At 45.0% G+C, this 19,622-nt stretch overlaps 1 protein-coding gene across 1 annotated transcript; it reads right to left on the reverse strand.

Moving 5' to 3' along the window:
• Positions 1 to 3,051: 3,051 nt before the first annotated feature.
• On the reverse strand, positions 3,052 to 15,873 carry RTCB (RNA 2',3'-cyclic phosphate and 5'-OH ligase). Its single transcript, XM_056847573.1, has 12 exons — positions 15,731 to 15,873; positions 13,837 to 13,915; positions 13,208 to 13,275; positions 12,376 to 12,475; positions 12,110 to 12,266; positions 9,684 to 9,840; positions 8,784 to 8,943; positions 8,352 to 8,527; positions 7,264 to 7,452; positions 5,708 to 5,818; positions 4,018 to 4,137; positions 3,052 to 3,267 (listed from the first exon to the last, which is right to left on the reverse strand). Exons 1-12 carry the CDS (start codon positions 15,821 to 15,823, stop codon positions 3,160 to 3,162), a joined length of 1,518 nt encoding a protein of 505 aa, XP_056703551.1. The 5' UTR covers positions 15,824 to 15,873; the 3' UTR covers positions 3,052 to 3,159.
• Positions 15,874 to 19,622: the final 3,749 nt, after the last annotated feature.

Raw genomic sequence — 19,622 nt, forward strand, 5'->3', positions numbered from 1 at the left:
AGCCTGAGCAGGTCACAATAAGAGGGAAAGACGGCTGCTCTGATCAGCAGACAATCATGGTATATAAAGGCAGACTGGACACAGAAGGAAACCAAGATGTTTAAGGGGACAGAACACCTTTTCTACAAGAAAAGTCTGAAAAGTCTGGGACTTTTCAATATAGAAAATAATAGAAAATATAGGCAGAGGGGCACATAATACAGTCTTATGTACAGGCTGGAGAAAGTGGATAGAGATAAAATTTTCTCCTTCTGTCTTTTTTCCTGTATTACTGAAACTTGGGGCCCCCAATGCAGTTGATGGCTGGACAAAATGAAGTACTTCTTTACTCAACGAGTAAAGAAAACTGGAATTCACTGCCAGTGGATGTAGTGTTAGAAGCATAGACAGCTTTAAAAGGGGATTAGGCAGATTCATGGAGGACAGGTCCATTGGTGGTGATTTAACCACTGGTGGTGATTCAACCTCCATATTTGGAGTGGATCCCAGTGCTAGGAGGCAACATTAGGGGAAGGCTTAGGCCTCTAGGTTTTGTTTGTGGGCTGTTCAGAGCAGCTTATTGGCCACTGTGTGCAACAGGGTGCTGGGCTAGAAGGACCATGGATCTGACCAAGGCTCTAACACATGGGACACAAAACCCTATTAAGACTATTTATTTTTCATCATACAACTCTGAGATCATCCACTGAAACGGAAAATGTCCAGAGAGCAATTCCAAAACACTCTTTAACTTAATGAGTTGACATTAGAATGACTATTGCTAAAGATAGGTCTTTTCAACACAAACAACTAGCCCTACAAGAAATTTGTAAGGGTTGGGAGAAAAAAACTGGTGGCGAAAAAATGTTTTCCTCTTTGTCCAGGGAAAAATGAAAAATGTTTCCAAGCCAACAATGGTTAACTAAGGGTAGAACATAAAAGAACCCTCAAATTATGACCTTACAAAAGGAACATCTCAGATAATCTACAGAGGTGTCAGCAGGATAAAGCAATTTTAATTTATTATTTTATGTAGTGTGTTTTTGCAATTTCTAATCCTTTCCCCCGTTTTACTGAAATTGTGCTGGTCCCCACCAAGGAAAAGAGTGGGACAGGAAGCACCTAAATTAATAGATACCTACCATATTCTTTCTAGTCTTTTCTCTCCAGCCCATGATTGTACTCCCCACCCCCAACGCCCTTGGAGGAAAGGCATCCAACTTAACCCTTTTAAATCCACACAATATCACTACAGTATTGAAGAACAGGACAATTTGGGCAAAAAAGTCCCATCTGGACAAGGACCACCATCCTATTTTGTAGGCTTCCCCTTTTAAACTTATGTGAACCTCACTGAAAACAGTTCTAAAACAGCATAAGTGGGAGGGAGGATGAGATGCAGCTTACACATGAGTCACACTAAAGTCCTAAAGCTTAGATTTAACAGTGCCTTCAACGAATGACTTTTCTTCTTCCATTGCCCTTTTAATTGCAATCCACTGCTGACTGCAGAAAGGATCAGTTTAACTATGTTCTCTAGATGATTACATGAACGTAGCCAGGTTACATCCTTTACCAAGTGGCCTCTCTTTGCTCTGCTATGGAAGGCATTCTATGGCTTCTGCCAAAGGAGACACAGCAAGGGAATCCATGTGTATTTATTCACACGTCCACCTGGCTAACATGTGAAGCTCTGTTTTAAACCTTTCCCTGCCCCAGCTTAATTAGGCCCTTGAGCATCATTTACTTGACATAAAGGTAAAGGTCCCCTGTGCAAGCACCGGGTCATTCCTGACCCATGGGGTGACGTCACATCCCGACGTTTCCAAGGCAAACTTTGTTTGCGGGGTGGTTTGCCAGTGCCTTCCCCAGTCATCTTCCCTTTACCCCCAGCAAGCTGGGTACTCATTTCATCGACCTCGGAAGGATGGAAGGCTGAGTCAACCTTGAGCCGGCTACCTTAAACCGACTGGTGACCTCTATTGACTGTGATTTAATTTTATACATGCCAGCAACATTTTTGCTTGTAAGTGAAATAAATCAAAGGAGACTGACCAAACCAAATCTCAGCCCTTTAAATAGAAAACACTTCCCTCATTCTGCGAATGTCATTTCTTGTCAGTGAAAGAGAAATGACAACAATTGGCACTGACTGTCTTGCTTTCTTCATTTTATTTAGGGACCTCAGGTGTTCACCTGGCTTGGTAAGTCACTTCCAGGATTCCAATCAAATGCAAGAGGATCAATTACATTGCCAATGTCAAAGTCACACCTGTGGTCCAGACCCCACCAAGCCACCACTACTGTTACAGCATAGAACAGACATTTCCAGACCTAGACCCCCCCATCTACCAACAGATCAACCATGGGAGTCACCAACATATACAGAAAAGTACCAAAGCAATACTTATGCTAGATATACCAGTCACTATTATATTACCTGGCATGAGGTGCCCACTGAGCCACCTGTACTTGGAAGACCCTGGGACATGTCATGGGGCAAAATAACTGGTATAAGCTTACCCTCAGACAACAACTTCCTCTATTAGTGCAGAGAGTCACAATGCAACTATCTGATCAAGGGCTTTTATTTGGAGCACTTGTGGGCCTATTGTCAATTGTGTGGCAACATCAAGGTTTCCTGTAACTCAAACATACAAAATTTCCCTTTCAACTGTCCAGAGCATCTATTGATAGGACCATGAACTGAATCTAGCTATTTCAGGGTGGGGGTAAGTCTAGGCTTTTAAAGGGAAGGACTCATCAAATTAAAGTCTGCAAAACGAAAGACCGTCTTGAAGTGAATGCGCTTGGCTTACGTCAGAAAACGCTTCCCCACAGATTAGAATTTACAGTTAACATTGGCTAGTCGCAGCAACCTGATGGAGAGTGCAAGTCATCTTGCAAAGATAATGACTATTCTTCAACAGTCCGCTAAAAGAAATTCAACTGGTTTCAGGCATCGCTCCACAAAATAAGGTGGCAACATGTCTTGGTTTATCCCATCTTCAAAACAAATACCATTTTCTGGTCACGCCTTACTTCTGTGAGTTCCAACATTATGTAAGTTCCAACAAAGAACCTATGTCAGTTGATGTCTCTATTGAGACAGAGAATACAGTCACCAAGCACTACGGGCGGCAAAAAGGTCCTGGATAATGGTAATTCTGGCCAGCTTCTCTAGCCTTTGATAACTGCAATGGGCCTCAGTTTTATGGCTTTCTTGCTGATGCCGGCTGCATGGCAGGTGTTAACCACATCTGTCACATTCTTGTAAGATTCAGGTGCCTAGGATAAATTAGGTGTAAAAAAGAGAAAGTTAACAGTATGCTTTCATGTACTCAAATATCAATTTTGTATTCCTCCATGTTTTAAAAGGCTCCAGGAGGCTTACACGATACAAAGCTACACCTACAAGCACATACTCATAAAACATAAATGGAATTTTCAAAATTCAGAGACAATTTAGCTATAAAAAAGAATCTAAGCAAAACCACTTGGTCATTTCAGATAAGCTCTCCAAATACTTTAAAAAAACCTTTGCATTTCTTAAAAAAAAAAAAAACCCTGCAAAAGGTGGCCTAAGGAGGATTTCTTTCCATACAAAAATGCACAAGGTGGGGCCAACACTGAAAATGCCCTTATTACTAGTAAGCCCTCTAGAGAATAAAGAAGGACTTCAGCAAAGGACAGGAGGCTTCATACAGGGAAAGTACTCTTGAAATTCTATTTAATTTATGTGGGACTATATTAGAAATTTTTAATGGGATTAAATATTTTAAAAGATGGGAGTAGAGGAACTGTATTAGAGAAGTGCTGGAAGAAATAATTCATGGGCAATGTCCATAACAAATACATTCATTTATCTACCAGTTGCAAGAAAACCATTATGGATGTGAAAGAAAGATTTTTATAAGATTATGAGGAACAGGTTGCTCCCAGACTATAAATGAATGACCCTTCTTTTGCAAGTTAAATTAAAAAGAACTCCAAGCATGGCAGATTGTTTTATTAAAAAGAGAAGAAAAAGAAACTTACTTCTTCCATGACCAGTTTGGGAGAAGCAACACGGATTGCAATCCCCATATCTGCCAGCTTGTCCAAGACATCCTGGAAATCCAAGTTGCGTCGAGATTTGGCTCGGGACAGCGCACGGCCCTGAAGAACAATTTTATCATTTCAGTTGCTTCTATAGTCTTCACTGGAACTCACACCTGAAGCTGCCTTATATTGAATCAGGCCCTTGGTCCATCAAAGACAGTATCGTCTACTCAGACCGGCAGCGGCTCTCCGAGTCTCAGGGAGAGGTCTTTCACATCACCTTTTTGCCCAGTCCTTTAAACTGGAGATGCCGGGGATTGAACCTGGGACCTTCTGCATGCCAAGCAGATGCTCTACCACTGAGCCACAGCTCCTCCCTAAAGCCAGCGTTGAGCACAGATTATAGACAACTTCTCAGCCTGTACTTCTCAAATGTTCATCACAATCCTGCAAAAGCTAGGACCTCCTAGCTTCTTCAGAGCCTCTTTGCCCTAAACCCTTCCCCAGTCATTTAACTGCGGCTACAGCCGTCAGTCCCATTCCCCTCTCAGTAGTAACAAAGCCAAACAAGGAAAAATTGAGGCTTGACAAGTTCTAGGCCAGTGGTTCCCAAAGTGGGCAGTACTACCCCCTGGGAGGTGGTGGGATTACCTAGGGAGACACTAAGAGACAAGGGGGCAGCAGGGGGGGGCGCTAGAGATGGGCTTCTTCAACTGTGTTGTTCACTTATTTACAATAGATCAAGCTATGGCGCCATGCTGGCAAATTTGGCGGAAACGATCGGAATTTTTTTCCAGACTTTGAAGAGCTGGTACCGCTGGATCAAGTTCATCAGTTTTGTTGAATAAATGTCGACTAAAAAGTTTTAATTTGATTTTGAATTGATGTGCAATTAATTGTTACTTTGGAAATTTTATTGTTAGTATCTTCTTTAGTGCGTCATGCAACCCCCTATTTTGAACAATGCTTTTTATAGGATAGGGTAGGGGGCGCTGGGGTTGAGTTTGTGGAACCAAGGGGGCTGCGGCCTGAAAAGTTTGGGAACCGCTGTACTAGGGCCTACAAAATGAACATAGCCAAACTGACAACATTAGGGCTCTTTTTCACTAACTGAGCAGAAAAGCAAATTATAGCAATTGAAGAACAGTGATGTATGGATTCAAAAAGTTTTACTTACCCAAGTTCTTTTAACTACTAAAGTTACAGGGACCAAACGAAATGTCACAGTATCAACGGGTCTGACCTGTGCACGCTGATGCCATTTCAAAACTGAACTCGGCCATTTAGAAATGTTGCAAGGTCCCGAAGCATGGCAGGACCGGGTGACCATGTCAGGATTGCGCCCACGCAGCATATTTAAACGGCCACATTCAGCTCTCAAATGGCATCAATATACTTTGGCAAACAAGGATGTCTGACAGTGAGCAGGTTGGCTGCACTTTCAACGAGACAGGAAAAACAGCTTATGCCCTGCACCCCTACCATCTACAGCTGGAAAAAGGTACTGTTCTAAGAATTCCTGTGAAGACAAGATACATTACAATGAACGCACGTGGATGAACCAGGTCACAGTTGCACAGAAGTCATCTTGCAAAAGCTGCATTCTGAAGTCTTACTGGGATATCGGAGATTTTATACAAGAGTGCCGTTTGGAGGGCCAGGAACAATTAGAATTCTTGCTACTCACCGCTCCGTGGCAGGTGGTTCCAAAAGTTTCAGTCATGCCTTGGTCTGTACCAGTAAGGACATAACTACACGTCCCCATAGTCCCACCAATCAGCACTGGCTGGCCAGTCAACTGCAGAGACAAACCAAAAGGACACCAGATCAAGGTCAGAGATGCCCTCGACTGTCAAGAATCTATGGTTCAGCAAGGTACTTGTACAAAGAGCAGTCGATTCATACCATTCAAGCTCAGATTCCCATTGATGAACAAAGGAGAGATGGCATATGTGAGATTTCTTTAGAAAAATCAGTAGTAAATGGCTGAAACGGGTTGAGGTTGGAAGACCAGCGGAAGCCGCTGGGTGTCTTTCAGGCCAACGGGAAATGGATCAGCCTGAGCCCAAAGAACCAGAGGAGTGCAGCTGGTAGCCTGACGCAAATATGCCGCCAGGAAGAACGCATACGAAGGCCTCACTAAGAACTATTTGAAGCAGTCAGGCAGCTGACCTGAGCACTAGCCCTGACTGCGGTGAGGAAGCGCAGGGAAGTAACCTGTCAGGATGGGACAGGATGAAATGAGGTGAGACATGCAAGGAGGCCCAAAGACAGCAAGCTCAACCAAGGAGGGCTTCCACGGATTGGCCAACTGGGAACGGAGATGTAATGCAACCACCACCCCTTCTCCAAGGGACCAGCACCTCTTGTGAGACACAAGGACTAAAGAAACGAGGCCACTGATGAGGTTAAGCTTTCTTCTTGCCAGTGTGGTGTAGTGGTTAGGAGCGGTGGACTCTGGAGAACCGGGTTTGATTCCCCAATCTTCCACATGAGTGGTGGACTGTGATCTGGTGAACCGGGTTTGATTCCCCACTCCTACACATGAAGACAGCTGGGTGACCTTAGGCTAGTCACAGTTCTCTTTGAGGGGAACTCTCTCAGCCCCACCTACCTCACAGAGGGGAAGGGGAAGGAGATTGTAAGCCGGCTTGATTCTCCTTAAAAGGTAGAGAAAGTCGGCATATAAAAACCAACTCTTCTTCTTCTACTGGGGCTTGAGTGCCCAACGGGCCACTGGCCCGGGATGGGGCCATGCCTGCCAAGGCCTAAGGAGAGCTGTACTGCCTGGAGTCAAATAAAAACAACATATGCCTGGAAAAGGAAGAACAGCTGGAAGGTTATGCAAGCATTTGTGTGTGAGGGAAGAAATTAGTATGGTGCCCCAAAACAAAAGACACTCTTATCTGGGACTGACAAGATTTTTATTCTGCCCTTCCTCCAAGGAACTCAGGGTGGCATGTGTAGCCCCCTCCCCATTTCTGCAACCCCTGTGAAGTAAATTAGATTGAGAGTGTGTGATTGGTTACCCAGCAGTTTCATAACCGAGTGGGAAATTGAGCTTGTCGATTTCTTTAAAACATCTTTATGCTGTCTTCCCATCCATCCAGGGCCCCCAAAGGTGGCCTGGGTCTTCCTAGTCCCAGTTCAACCCTCTAATCACTGGCTCACCACCGGCTCATGCTAGTTTTGCATGCAATTGTTGTCGCTAATGAGAGGGATGCTGCAGCAGCAAACTCATACTTGGTAATCGACAGCTATGAGGGGATGATGTGGAGGGAAAGCCCGAGTAGATCCTTTCCTGTGCACCAACAGGGTCCGTTCCTTCCCATCCACCACATGCTGCTCTACTTTAGCGATGTTGTGAGACACGTCATAGATCACATGCAAATCCAGATCGTCAGGAGTGGTATTGAAGACTTTGGCAAAAGCCTAGAAGGAAAGAAAAAAGACATTTTAAGAGGTCCTGGAGACTGGTACATCCAAGGTGGGGCAACAGAACTGAATACCATTCGCATGGGGTAATTGTTTCACAGTCATTGAGATCAGGTTTAGTTTTCGCTTTGGGTTCCCTTACCCCATGAAATATGTTTTAATGCTTCGTCTCTGATAACTGTTTTCTAGAGACAATGCCTACACAATCATATGAACTGGAAGATACCAATGCATAAATATTGGGGGGGGGGATGAAGGGGAACAAGGAAGTTAGTTTTGAATTTCCCTCTAGTCACACATACCCCACCCGCGGCTTCACTTTCCTCTGACTCTTGCACAGCACTCCCTCGCTGAAGACTCAATAGAGGAACTGCCACTGAACAAAGAAAAGGATCACACTTGGGTGGGGTCCCACTCCGATTCATAAGTCCTGTACGAACAGTCCCTCAGAACCAAAGAGGCACTCTGGCATTTGAGACTTTCTACCATCAACCTATAAGCCAGTTAGGACAGCTGACTCTTGTGGGCTTAGGAGTGACATGGATTGCAATAAAAAGAAAGCATGTCACTTCCAAGAAAATCAGTAGAGAGTTAAACCAGCCCACGGTTCAGACTTGATATATAAGGGGGGGACAACCAAATTAATGAATTTAAACCAACCATCCCTAATTCTAGAACAGAACCCCCCTAAAAATATCAACCGACAGGACCCAGATGAATTTCAGGCAGCCCAGGAAACATTGCCTCGCTTCCATTAAGGCTGATGTTCTCTCTGAACTTCTTCAGTAGAGGCCATCTCCAGTATTAAACCTGTCCTGACCACAACCATAGCCACGTGGGTGATATCAGGGCTGACAGACACTGAAGTGTACCTATCAGCACATTCTCTCACTTGCCTGTCTAGTGAGGAAAGTCATGGAGGAACGATTGACCCATGCATAGTTTCCAGCTGCTGCCATTCCCTTCAAGTAATCCTGTCCCTCTTGGGAAGCAATCCTGGCACAAGCCAGCTGGCGGTCATTCACAATGATCTTGTCTCGTTTCATAGCTTTCTCCATAGCCACCAGGGCATCTAAGAGATAAAAAAGTATCCAAGTTGGCAATGACCCTTATAAAACCAACCCGCATCTTGCAAGACTTTCCAATTTGGGCCAGTGGCCCCAGAAACTGTTCCAGAGATTCTCCCACATATATGAAACACATTAACACTGCACATTATTCCCCTTCTTCCAAAATTATAAATGATTTTGTGAAATTCTCCAAGAAAACAGTAACCCATCCAAGTTTCTTCTCTGATTCCAGTCCCTCCCACCAAAAGGAGTCTATACCTGTGGCTACTTGGTGGCCCAGGCCTCTGCTGCCGCTATGGATCATCACACACACTTGTCCTTTGTGGTCTATGCCCATCTTCCGGGCAGCATACTCGTTATAAATTTCATCCACGACTTGAATCTCAGCATAATGGTTTCCTGCTCCCAGAGTGCCCAGCTGTCAAGAGATAAAAAAAACAGAGCTAAGGAATGAGCAGATATGGAGACAGAGTGCCTACCCATTAAAGGATTTGGCAAATGGTCTGCCAATCTTGTACATTGCTAGAGAAAGCAATACAGTGAGAGCTTAAAGCCTACCCGAGAACTAGCATTACTGAACTGTAGGAACTCTGCCTTGTTGTGGCACAGTAAAGGTCTATGTAGTCCATCCACTCCTCTATGTTTAACTATGCCCAGCCAGGTGAAATCTGGAGGCTTATGTAACATTAGGCAGATACTCATCTCCAGCACCTGGCAAATGGAAGTAGATTGCCTCTGACATGGAGGTTCTGTTCTAAGCAATTGTATGAAGGTGCCAAATCCTCCTCAGAAAATACATCTAAGTTACATGGGCCATCACATCATCTTGGGGCAATTAATTTTGTGTTAATTACACATATCATGAATTATACGCTTTATTCAGCTAACACATGAACAAAACATGAACAAAAGTTTCCAGCAAGATGCTTGGAGCCAACTTGAAAGGAAAAAATGATCCTCCAGTTTATTAAGGGAAGGGGAAACCACAAAGTAAATTATTTGACTGTACAAGCTGACCATCTGTTTGTCCAAATGTTGGGATGAGGGTCACTGATCCTTCTCATCAGCCTTTTCTCTTACATATTTACACTCCGTCAGAAATCACCACAGCAGGTAGAACAGCACCCAAACCCAGCATATTTTCCAAGAAGCAATTACCTGAGGCAAACCCCTTTTCTTAGCCCTTGCGGATACTTTATTTGGATCAGCTTGCAGCATCCTCCCATATTCTTCACAGTGCTCTTTATCCTCAGCCCAGGCATAACCCTCACGCAGAGACCAGTCCACTCCCATCTCCAGAGCCTCCTCCAGATCCCTGTGATGAGTAAAAGAGACTTCCATTAAGAACAGGAGAAAAAATCCAGGACAGAACAAGAACTCCCTGATCAACTCTGGGCCAAATGTAGCAATGGGTCATTGCTACATCTCATCACATAGCCAGATGTTTGTTAAGGTGGCAATGGGGACTAGGGGTGTGTACCAAAATATTTTTTGGTATTTTTTAAAGATTTGGGTTTAAGACACCCGACATTTTTCAGAAAATCCAAGACAAGCCATATCCCCATACCAATATGGGTTCTTTCCCTGGCTTTTTTTGAATATCTGAAAATTTTCAGGTCTACTAAATCCTATAGGAAATTGGTTCTTGTAGGTTATTCGGGCTGTGTGACCGTGGGTCTTGGTATTTTCTTTCCTGACGTTTCGCCAGCAACTATGGCAGGCATCTTCAGAGGAGTAACACTGAAGATGCCTGCCACAGTTGCTGGCGAAACGTCAGGAAAGAAAATTCCAAGACCACGGTCACACAGCCCGGATAACTTACAAGAACCAATGAACTCTGACCGTGAAAGCCTTCGACAATATCCTATAGGAAATTTTTGTGGGGCTCTGGCAGGGCGGTTTTTTCATTAGAGCCACCAAATTTGCAGCATAGCTTTGGGTGACTCTCCTTAGGAGAACCCCCAAGTTTGGTAAAGACTGGGTCAGGCAGTCCAATTTTATGGGCCCCCAAAGAGGGATCCCCATCCATTCTCCACTGTTTCCCCTACAGTAAAATAGACAGGAAAAAAATCAGCTTTTTCTGCTTTGCCTTTTTGGCTCCACTGAAATGGTGCCTTTTTTTTTGGTTCGGTAGATCCGAATGCACACCCCTAATGGTGTGCTTCCCCAAATAATGGGTTCAGGCATTGGACGTAACCGCAGAAGATACTGGCAGTCAGTGAGTCACTACTGGGGTGGACCCTACCCGTTCCTCCAACTTAAATGGTTCTTCCAATGGACAAAGAGCCACTTAAGTTGGAGGAAGGCTCCATAGATGACTGGATCCATTCTAGCATTTCCATATCGAATGGCACATTAATGACCCCAGAGCCAAAACACAGTCCAACTGGCACAAGTCCCTTCCGTGTGCTTCTTTCCCCCCCAAATAAAGTGCTAGACAGAGCTGGAGTCCTCGCTTTGCCCCACAGAGGAAAGATCAGCTCTGAAAACTTTCCCTTGCACTGTCTGATAACTGGTGAGAAATAATGGCGCAGGAAAAATAATGGCGCAGGAAAAGTTTTTATGCGGCTGCTGTGGACATATGCAATGCCTGGTAGCAAGAGCACCGGCAAAATTCTCACATGTGAAAGTGACTGTAAGCGAATAGGCTGAGTTGTTTGATGAGCCATCCTAGGAGGAGTTCCCCTGCCCTAGTCTGCAGGCAAGCATCTTTCACATTCTGTGGGGACAGATGACCACTGACATACACAGGTCATACTTCACCAACTTCCTAGGAAGGAGAGAAGCACGCGGCAGCTCTAGTGGAGCCTCAATAATTTTATGGCCCACCACAATAGGGGAGGGGCCGTGGCTCAGTGGTAGAGCCTCTGCTTGGCATGCAGAAGGTCCCAGGTTCAATCCCCGGTATCTCCAGTTAAAGGGACTAAGCAAGTACGTGATGTGAAACACCTCTGCCTGAGGCCCTGAAGAGACACTGCTGGTCAGAGTAGAAAATATTGACTTTGATGGACCAAAGGTCTGATTCAGTATAAGGCAGCTGCATGTATTTATGTGCTTATGTGTTCATGTGACAGTAGGGTACTTGGGTGGTTCAGGACTGTCATTATTAGTAAGCCAACCAGCAAAAATGGCTGACTGAAATGTGGAACTCAGTAGCTGTTCTGGCTGTCCCCTAAGAAGTGAGATAAGAACATAAGAAATAAGAAAGGCCATGCTGGATCACACCAAGATCCATCAAGTCCAGCAGTCTGTTCACACAATGGCCAACCAGGTGCCTCTAGGAAGCCCCCAAACAAGACGACTGCAGCAGCATTATCCTGCCTGTGTTGTTAGATGAAAGTACCAAGGCTGTGAGCCTGATTCCATAATGTGCCTCTGCACCACAGTACCGTTACTTCTGAGCACTGCTACGTCCAAGTCTGTCCCTAGGCAGAAGAAAGAATTTAGGATCTGGAATGCACAGGAGAACTTCTGTTCTGTTTCTTTTCCTTCATGCTAGCATCTCACCAGTGAGTCCACCTTGAAAATGAAGGTGCTGCCTGCCCCAGTTGTGGATGTGTGTGTGGGGATAAAGCAGTCCTTACTTGGCATTCATAGGAATGACGCCCTTGGATCCTACACCAACAGGAATGTGGTCAAACATGGACTGGGCCAGCTGCTCCTTCACAGGCTGGACATCACACTCGTCAAGATTGGTACGCAACAGCCGCACACCACAGTTGATGTCGAAGCCGACACCGCCTGTCAGAGAAAAAAAAACACACAAGCAGATGCCAACAGAAAGAATTCCCAGTGGGTTTATCACATGGTAAAAGTGGCTACAAGGTTACAACTACAATTAGGAACAGACCTGGTGATACCACTGCTTCTGGGTCATTCATATCAAAAGCAGCCATGTTACCAATGGCAAAGCCATAGCCAGAATGGACATCAGGAAGTCCTATAGATCTCTGGAAAACAAACAAACAAACCCAGCTATTTTTGTAACACTGAGAACTTCGCTCCTGCTGCCCAACCACATACCCAATGCAAAATGTGCAGAGATCCCAAATCCTTTTTTTCTCACAAAGACATTGAGCAGGGACAAAGTTACACATAAGCAGATAAATTCCCTCCTGGTTTCTGAAGTGAACCTAAACATATAACTGCCACCTTGCCATATACTGGCGAAGTTTCCAAAGTAAGAAACTATTCCAATGGATCAGTGTCTGACGGCATTCCTTGGCGAATGGAAAGGCTTGTTAAGTACTGTCGCCCCACTACAAAGTGGGTCCAAGATGTGCAAACTCTTCCCTATGTGGCTTCCATCTTGAAAGAACTGGTATTAGGTAAAGCAGGGGTGGGGAACCTTTTTTCTCCCAAGGGCCATTTGGATATTTATAACATCATTCGCAGGCCATACAAAATTATCAACTTAAAAATTAGCCTGCTATGTTTGGTCAAACATTTAGCCAAGAGGCATGACCGGAGATGGCTCCGAGTGTCTGCCACATAGAGCGACTCAGTTTTGAGCTCTGCTGTCCCCAGCTGGGCCCAAGAGATTCAGGCAGGGCAGCATCCTTTCTGAGCTAAAGATCTGCCAGGACCCACAAAGGGCCAGACCAAATGATTTCGCGGGCCTTATACGGCCCCCGGGCCTGACATTCTCCACCCCTGAGGTAAAGGAACAAGGAGGCACTCACATGAACGATGCCAGGCAGCGCAGCCACATTTCCAATTTGCTTCATGGCTGGGAGGAAGCCACCAGCACCTGTAAGAGATGACACATTGTGGCAAAAAAGTTAGATGTCCTTTCTGCACAATTACTGTTAATGAAGCATTCTAATGGTAATACTGATAATCTTCCACAAGTTTATCATGTCTGCATTAGAGACTGAAGACTTCAGTTGGAAGAAGGATGCAGATTAGGTACAAGGGAACCTCAGACCAAGAAAGAATATGACAAAGTCCCAATTAAGCGGTTTCAGTGAATGTATATTCTCAATCTTATGACAATGTGTTAGCATACGGTGAACAAGCACAAATAGATAGCATAGCAAATTATTACTATTACCTCCTATTCTCAAACAAATAATAATTTCTTTTAAATTGTTACAAAAGTCACATACTAATATAGAATGTTTAAATGCACGTCCCCTAAATATTTTTAATATGTTGACATTCACTCGAGCAGCCTTACACTTTAGTTGTGTTGGTGGACTATATGCCATAATTGGATTCTTTAAAGGAAATGGGTTTGTCTCTGTGTGTGTTTTTTAATTCTAAGGGGAAAAGAAGCAATGAGGCTGCAAGACTAATAGCAAACACATACCTCCCCCTCGACAGGAATTCCTTAACTCTTCAAACATCAACTTCTCTAAAGGATCATTCACGTAGAACACACCTTCCACCTAGAGGCATTGAGAAACATAAGGAACACGAGAAAAATAACACATCATTTTTACCTAAGTCATTGAATGGGAGTACGGATGGCAATCAACAGCTGAAAGCAACCACATCTAGCAGGTTACAAAAAGGGACTTCTTCACAATTGCCTGTTGTTTATTTTATGTGCTTGAAAGTGAATGCTAAAAATGGTTACAATATACCTACAATACACATCATCATCAACATTGATACAAGCCAGATGAACACAGTTCAAACTCAGAGGACTAGAAAAAGGCCAGAATTTAGCTCTTTATTCTTCCCATTCAGTCAACCAGCATTTAAGCAGCTAGGATCATACTTGCTTGTAGGCTTATTTATTTGAAATATTTCTACTCCACACTCTCACTGAATTTGCTACCATGGTTTCTTTTAGTACCTAACAACAACAATTAGAATTAAAACAATCCAATAGTAAGATCCCCTTACCTGGGTGGCCCAATCTTGTCAAGTCTCAGAAGCTAAGCAAGGTCGGCCCTGGTTAGTATTTGGATGGGAGATCTCCAAGGAATACCAGGGTCGCGACACAGAAGCAGACAATGGCAAACCACCTCTGTTAGCCTCTTGCCTTGAAAACCCTAAAGGGTCGCCCATACGTTGGCTGTGACTTGATGGCCCTTTGCATACACAATAGTAATACTACCATATAATGTGCACTCCAGTACTCTAACTTGGATGTAACCAGAGCAAGTGTACCTGTGCCAAGTCACTGTGCCATGTCTCTCAGGAGCTGCAGCTGACATGTCAACCAAAGTGGGCTAACAAGCTGCTAACGAGGCACAAAGGAAACCTGTACCTCCCTCTGTAGGCCTATATCTAAGCCCTAGTTAACACATACAAGAGATTGATTGGTTCTTGTAGGTTATCCGGGCTGTGTAACAGTGATCTTGGTATTTTCTTTTCTGATGTTTCACCAGCAGCTGTGGCAGGCATCTTCAGAGGAGTAACACTGAAGGACAGTGTCTCTCAGTGTCAAGTGTGTAGGAAGAGTAATATATAGTCAGAAAGGGGTTGGGTTTGAGCTGAATCATTGTCCTGCAAAAAGTATCAAAGGTAATGTGCTAATCATTGTCCTGTAAGTATCAAGATAATGTGCTAATGAGGGTGTGGTATGTTAATATGGAACCATTGTATCCTGAAGTGATCTGTTAATGTGTGAAATCCAAAGCTAATCTGCATGGCTATTGTGGACTGTAGTCTTTGTTAGTCTGGAGGTTTTCAGGATTGAGTTGGTAGGAGGCAGAATACAATGCACCGCTTCAGACACCAGGAAATGGATTCCATCTTTGAACGTTCCTTCATATTAAAAAAAAAAAAACTCTACACAAGCGGAGAACTAACCCAGCAAGGACAAAGCTCCCACACAACCTCCTTGCGCTGGTTTTCTAGTTGCAAGGATTTTTATTTTATTGCTGCGGGTGTCGTTCAGCCTTGAGGAGGAGGAGGAGGCATCCTGCACAAGCGCGTCATAACGTCGGTGGCCACCTGCAAGCTGATTTGGCGCAGTCCCTTCAGCCGGTTCATTCTCCTAGATGCGTCAACCCACCGCCCCAAAATCTACGAACTGCTTTTTTTGGGGGGGCGGGAGGGGGAGTGCAACGCCAGCTAAGGCATTTCGGCCCCGATCTCGGAAGCCAAGATGTTGCCACTTCATGCGCGCGAACCCTCATTGAGTCTTGGGGGGGGGGCGCCCTGCACGTGCTCAGAGGAAGGCTTGACTACCGCTGGCCCCGCAGCGACCCTCCATCCTCCTCCCCATCTCCGAGGGCTCCCCCACTCACCTGCATGTTGGGCACGAAGCCCGTCTTGATGCGCCAGCAGTTCTTGTCGAGCTTATCCAGGTATTGCAGCTCATCGTTATAACTCCGGCTCATGGCGGCGAAAACTCCGCGCCGACCCGGTTACCGCCACCGACTTCGTGTCACAAAACTCCCCCACGCACGCTCTCCCTTCAAGCAGGCCGGTACGGGACCCGAGAAGGCTCGCGAAGCTTTCCGAAGGCAGCCGAGTACGGCGTCCGCACAGGCTCAAACGCCCTTTCCCCGCCCCTTCCGTTCTCTCCACTATTACAAATCACTTTTCCTGCAGCGCCCCCTAACGCGTGCAGAATGAAATGTGTGTGTGTAAAGTGCCTTCAAGTCACAGCCGACTTATGGCGACCCCTTTGGGGGTTTTCATGGCAAGAGACTCTGCACAGCAACCCTGGTATTCCTTGGTGGTCTCCCATCCAAATACTAACCAGGGCTGACCCTGCTTAGCTTCTGAGATCTGACGAGATCAGGCTAGCCTGGGCCATCCAGGTCAGGGCGCAGAATGAAATACGCTGAAACAAATCGGGAGAATGAAAACAAGCAAACGAAAATCACAAACAAAGGCTGTTTATTTTAATAGAAAAGAGCAAGAGTCCAGCAGCACCTTAAAGACTAACACAAATATTTTCTGGCAGGGTATGAGCTTTCATGAGCCACAGCTCACTTCTTCAGATTCACATCTGAAGAAGCGAGCTGTGGCTCACGAAAGCTCATACCCTGCCAGAAAATATTTGTGTTAGTCTTTAAGGTGCTGCTGGACTCTTGCCCTTTTCTACTACTGCAGACAGACTAACACGGCTACCCACTGTGTTTATTTTAAATTAACCATGTTGGAAGTAGAGGGAGCACTCTCCCCCTTCCTGTAATGGAACGGGCTTGCTCTATCTTTTGTATCCCTAGATTGCAGGCTGGAGTCAGCTGGCAACCGGATTTGTAGCCAAAGCAGGGACTCAAGACTTCTAAATGTCGTGCTCAGGGTTGGCTCAGCTTTGGATCCTTCACCACTTGGCAGATGGAAGTGAAAAACTGGGAAACAAGGCACAGTGAGCCGGCATAGTGTAGTGGTTGGGCTGTACAGCTAAGTCTGGGGAGGCCCAGCTAAGCTTCAAATTCTCATGCAAAACTTGTGTCTTTGCGCCAAAGGGGCAAATAGCAGCTCTATGAACCCAATTCAGGTGGGAAAATTAAAAAGAAGTCGTGTTTGGATATGGGCAGTAATTCCACCTGGCTGAAAAGTGAAAAACAATATTTATGCTTCTACCCACCCCCAACAAGAGCCAAGCATTTATAATTAGGTATGGCAATAATGGGTAATTTCACAAGCCTTTCTTGATTGTCATTAGGATGTTTGATCACTGTCATTAGTTATAGCATGGAAGTAAGGTATGCGTAAGCCCTCTGATGAAGAGAGCAACAATAAATAGCAAGGCTTTTAACCAAACAGATTAAAATAGTCTTCCATTTTGTATGGTGGAACTTGTATACTAACAGTTGCAAAATATTGTTCTGATCCATTCCAATCTGGTTTCAGGCCTGGTTATGGGACTGAAACAGCCTTGGTCGCCTTGGTGGATGGCATGCATGGGAACAGGGGGAGTACAACCCTATTAATTCTGGACCTCTCAGCAGCTTTCAGTTCCATCAATCATTGTATACTACTGCATCGCCTTTTGGGACTGGGAGGCACTGTTCTGCAGTGGTTCTGGTCCTACATCAAGAGTAAATTTTAGGGTGACTGTGGTGCTAGGGGACTGCTTCTCTGCCCTTTGGCCTACAGGGTTCCCCATTATTCCATCTTATCCCCCATGCTTTTCAGATACTGGGTCATTACTGACCCATGGGATGACGTCACATCAATACATTTACTAGGCAGACTGTGTTTGCCATTGCCTTCTCCAGTCGTCTGCGCTTTACCCCCAGCAAGCTGGGTACTCATTCTACCAACTTGAGCCAACTGCCTGAAACTAGCTTCCATCAGAATCAAACTCATGTCGTGAGCAGAGCTTTGGCTGCAGCTTACTACTCTGCGATGCGGGGTTCCTTTTCAACATCTATGTAAAGCTGCTGGGAGAGGTCATCTGGAGATTTGGGCTGAGCTGCCACCAATATGTTGATGACACTCAGCTCTATGTTGTGCTGCCAGCTGATGCCAGGGAGGCTGTGGAAACCGTGAACAGGTGCGTGGAGGCAGTTTTGGAATGGATGCTGGCTAACAAGCTGAAACGTAGCTCCAACAAAGCAGAGGTGCTACTGGTGGGGGGAGGATCTGACCCAGGAAATTGGTTATCCCACTCTGGATGGGGTTGCACTCACCTTAAAGAAGCAGGTTCCTAGCCTGGTGGTGCTCCTGGACCCGGGCCTCCTGTTGGATAAACAGGTGGCAGTGGTGGCCAGGGGTATCTTGCCACTGTGGTGCATGCCCTGGTAACATCTAAGTTAAATTACTGCAGTGTGCTCTATGGGGGGCTGCCCTTGAAGACTGTATGGAAGCAACACTTGGCACAGAATGCTACAGCCAGAGTGTGGATGAGTGGGTCGTGGGGACCGTATCACTCATCTTGATCCATCTACACTGGCTTCCAATTTCTTAAATTCAAATACAAGTTACTGTTACGTCCAATAATTTAAGAAAAATACCTTTTTGTGTGTAACATTTTTAGAGGCATCCATTTTACATACAGGGTTGCCTTCCTTTTGAGTAAACAGGGTATTCTGTGGGTCCTGTCTCTAAAGTGAATGTAAAACCATTGCGGCTTGCTTTAAAAATGGTTCTCAACTACCTGTCCTGCATTAACAACAAATGCACACAAATAGCACACTAACAGTGTAATCCTAAGAACACTATCCTGGGAGTAAGCCCCACTGGACAGACTACAGTAGGATTCTAAGTAGACCTACTTAGGATTGCTCTCTAAGAGCACAAACGATATTTCAGGGATCAACTACACATCATCTGCAAGTGTGTTAGCATGTAATGAAGCTTTGGCAGTCTTTAAAAAAATGAAATCAGTGAAGGGGGGGAGGGAGGCCCCTTGATGAGCGCTTTCTTCACTGGCCTTTTCTGCTCCAGAACACCCACCCCAGTAGTTTTTCTGTAGGGTTCCAGTCATCTGTCTGCACTGGCACATCCATATCTGGACCACCCCTGGAGTGGTATGCAATTGAAGACCATCTGTATTACCCATGGTTCAAAAACTAATTCCAACAGGCAAGTATTGGTGACAAAAAGGTATGCAGCTTTATTAACAGAGAATAGCCCTTTACCCAGTCCAATAACCTTAATAGGATGGGAAGATGTCTCTGGGAGGCAAGCAAGCCGCTCCGTGAAGTCACACCTCCTGCCTGGCAGTTCGTCCTCCTTCTGCAGGCGATTCTTCTCTTGCTTCTTATCTAGAGCCCCCTCTCTTCTCAGCAGAGTAAAGCCAGATTTATTTCCCCACCACCAGGTGCTCATTATTTACAGTGCTGTGTGAAAGTTAATTCCCTAATGCCCTGAGATTGCTCTCACATGGGAAGGGCTGTATTGATCACCATCTACCTCCTCGAATTACAATGGTCTTCTGCAGTTTCCACTACACCATCCTGAATGGAAATAATGGCTAACAGATAAAGAGCATATTTGTTTATTTAATATGTTTATATCCTACCTACCAACCTGCTGGGTTCTTGATGTAGTTGACAGCCTCAAAATGCTCTTAACACTTGAAGGCACAACCACAGGTAAAACATATAAGCAGACAGGGAAACAATGTTATCAAATTGGTTCTTGTAGGTTATCCGGGCTGTGTAACCGTGGTCTTGGTATTTTCTTTCCTGACGTTTCTTGGTATTTTCTTTCCTAACACCCAGTGTTAATCCTCTG

This window comes from Euleptes europaea, chromosome 3 (genome assembly GCF_029931775.1).
Source record: "Euleptes europaea isolate rEulEur1 chromosome 3, rEulEur1.hap1, whole genome shotgun sequence".
NCBI classification, from domain to species: domain Eukaryota; kingdom Metazoa; phylum Chordata; class Lepidosauria; order Squamata; family Sphaerodactylidae; genus Euleptes; species Euleptes europaea.

Excerpts from the sequence above, each read along its gene's own strand:
- RTCB (XM_056847573.1), bottom strand. The coding sequence starts at position 15,823 with ATGAGCCGGAGTTATAACGATGAGCTGCAATACCTGGATAAGCTCGAC. Across the intron at positions 12,476-13,207 it reads CGCTGCCTGGCATCGTTCAT|AGATCTATAGGACTTCCTGA; the intron begins GTGAGTGCCTCC and ends TTTGTTTTCCAG. Across the intron at positions 9,841-12,109 it reads GTCATTCCTATGAATGCCAA|GGATCTGGAGGAGGCTCTGG; the intron begins GTAAGGACTGCT and ends TACTCATCACAG.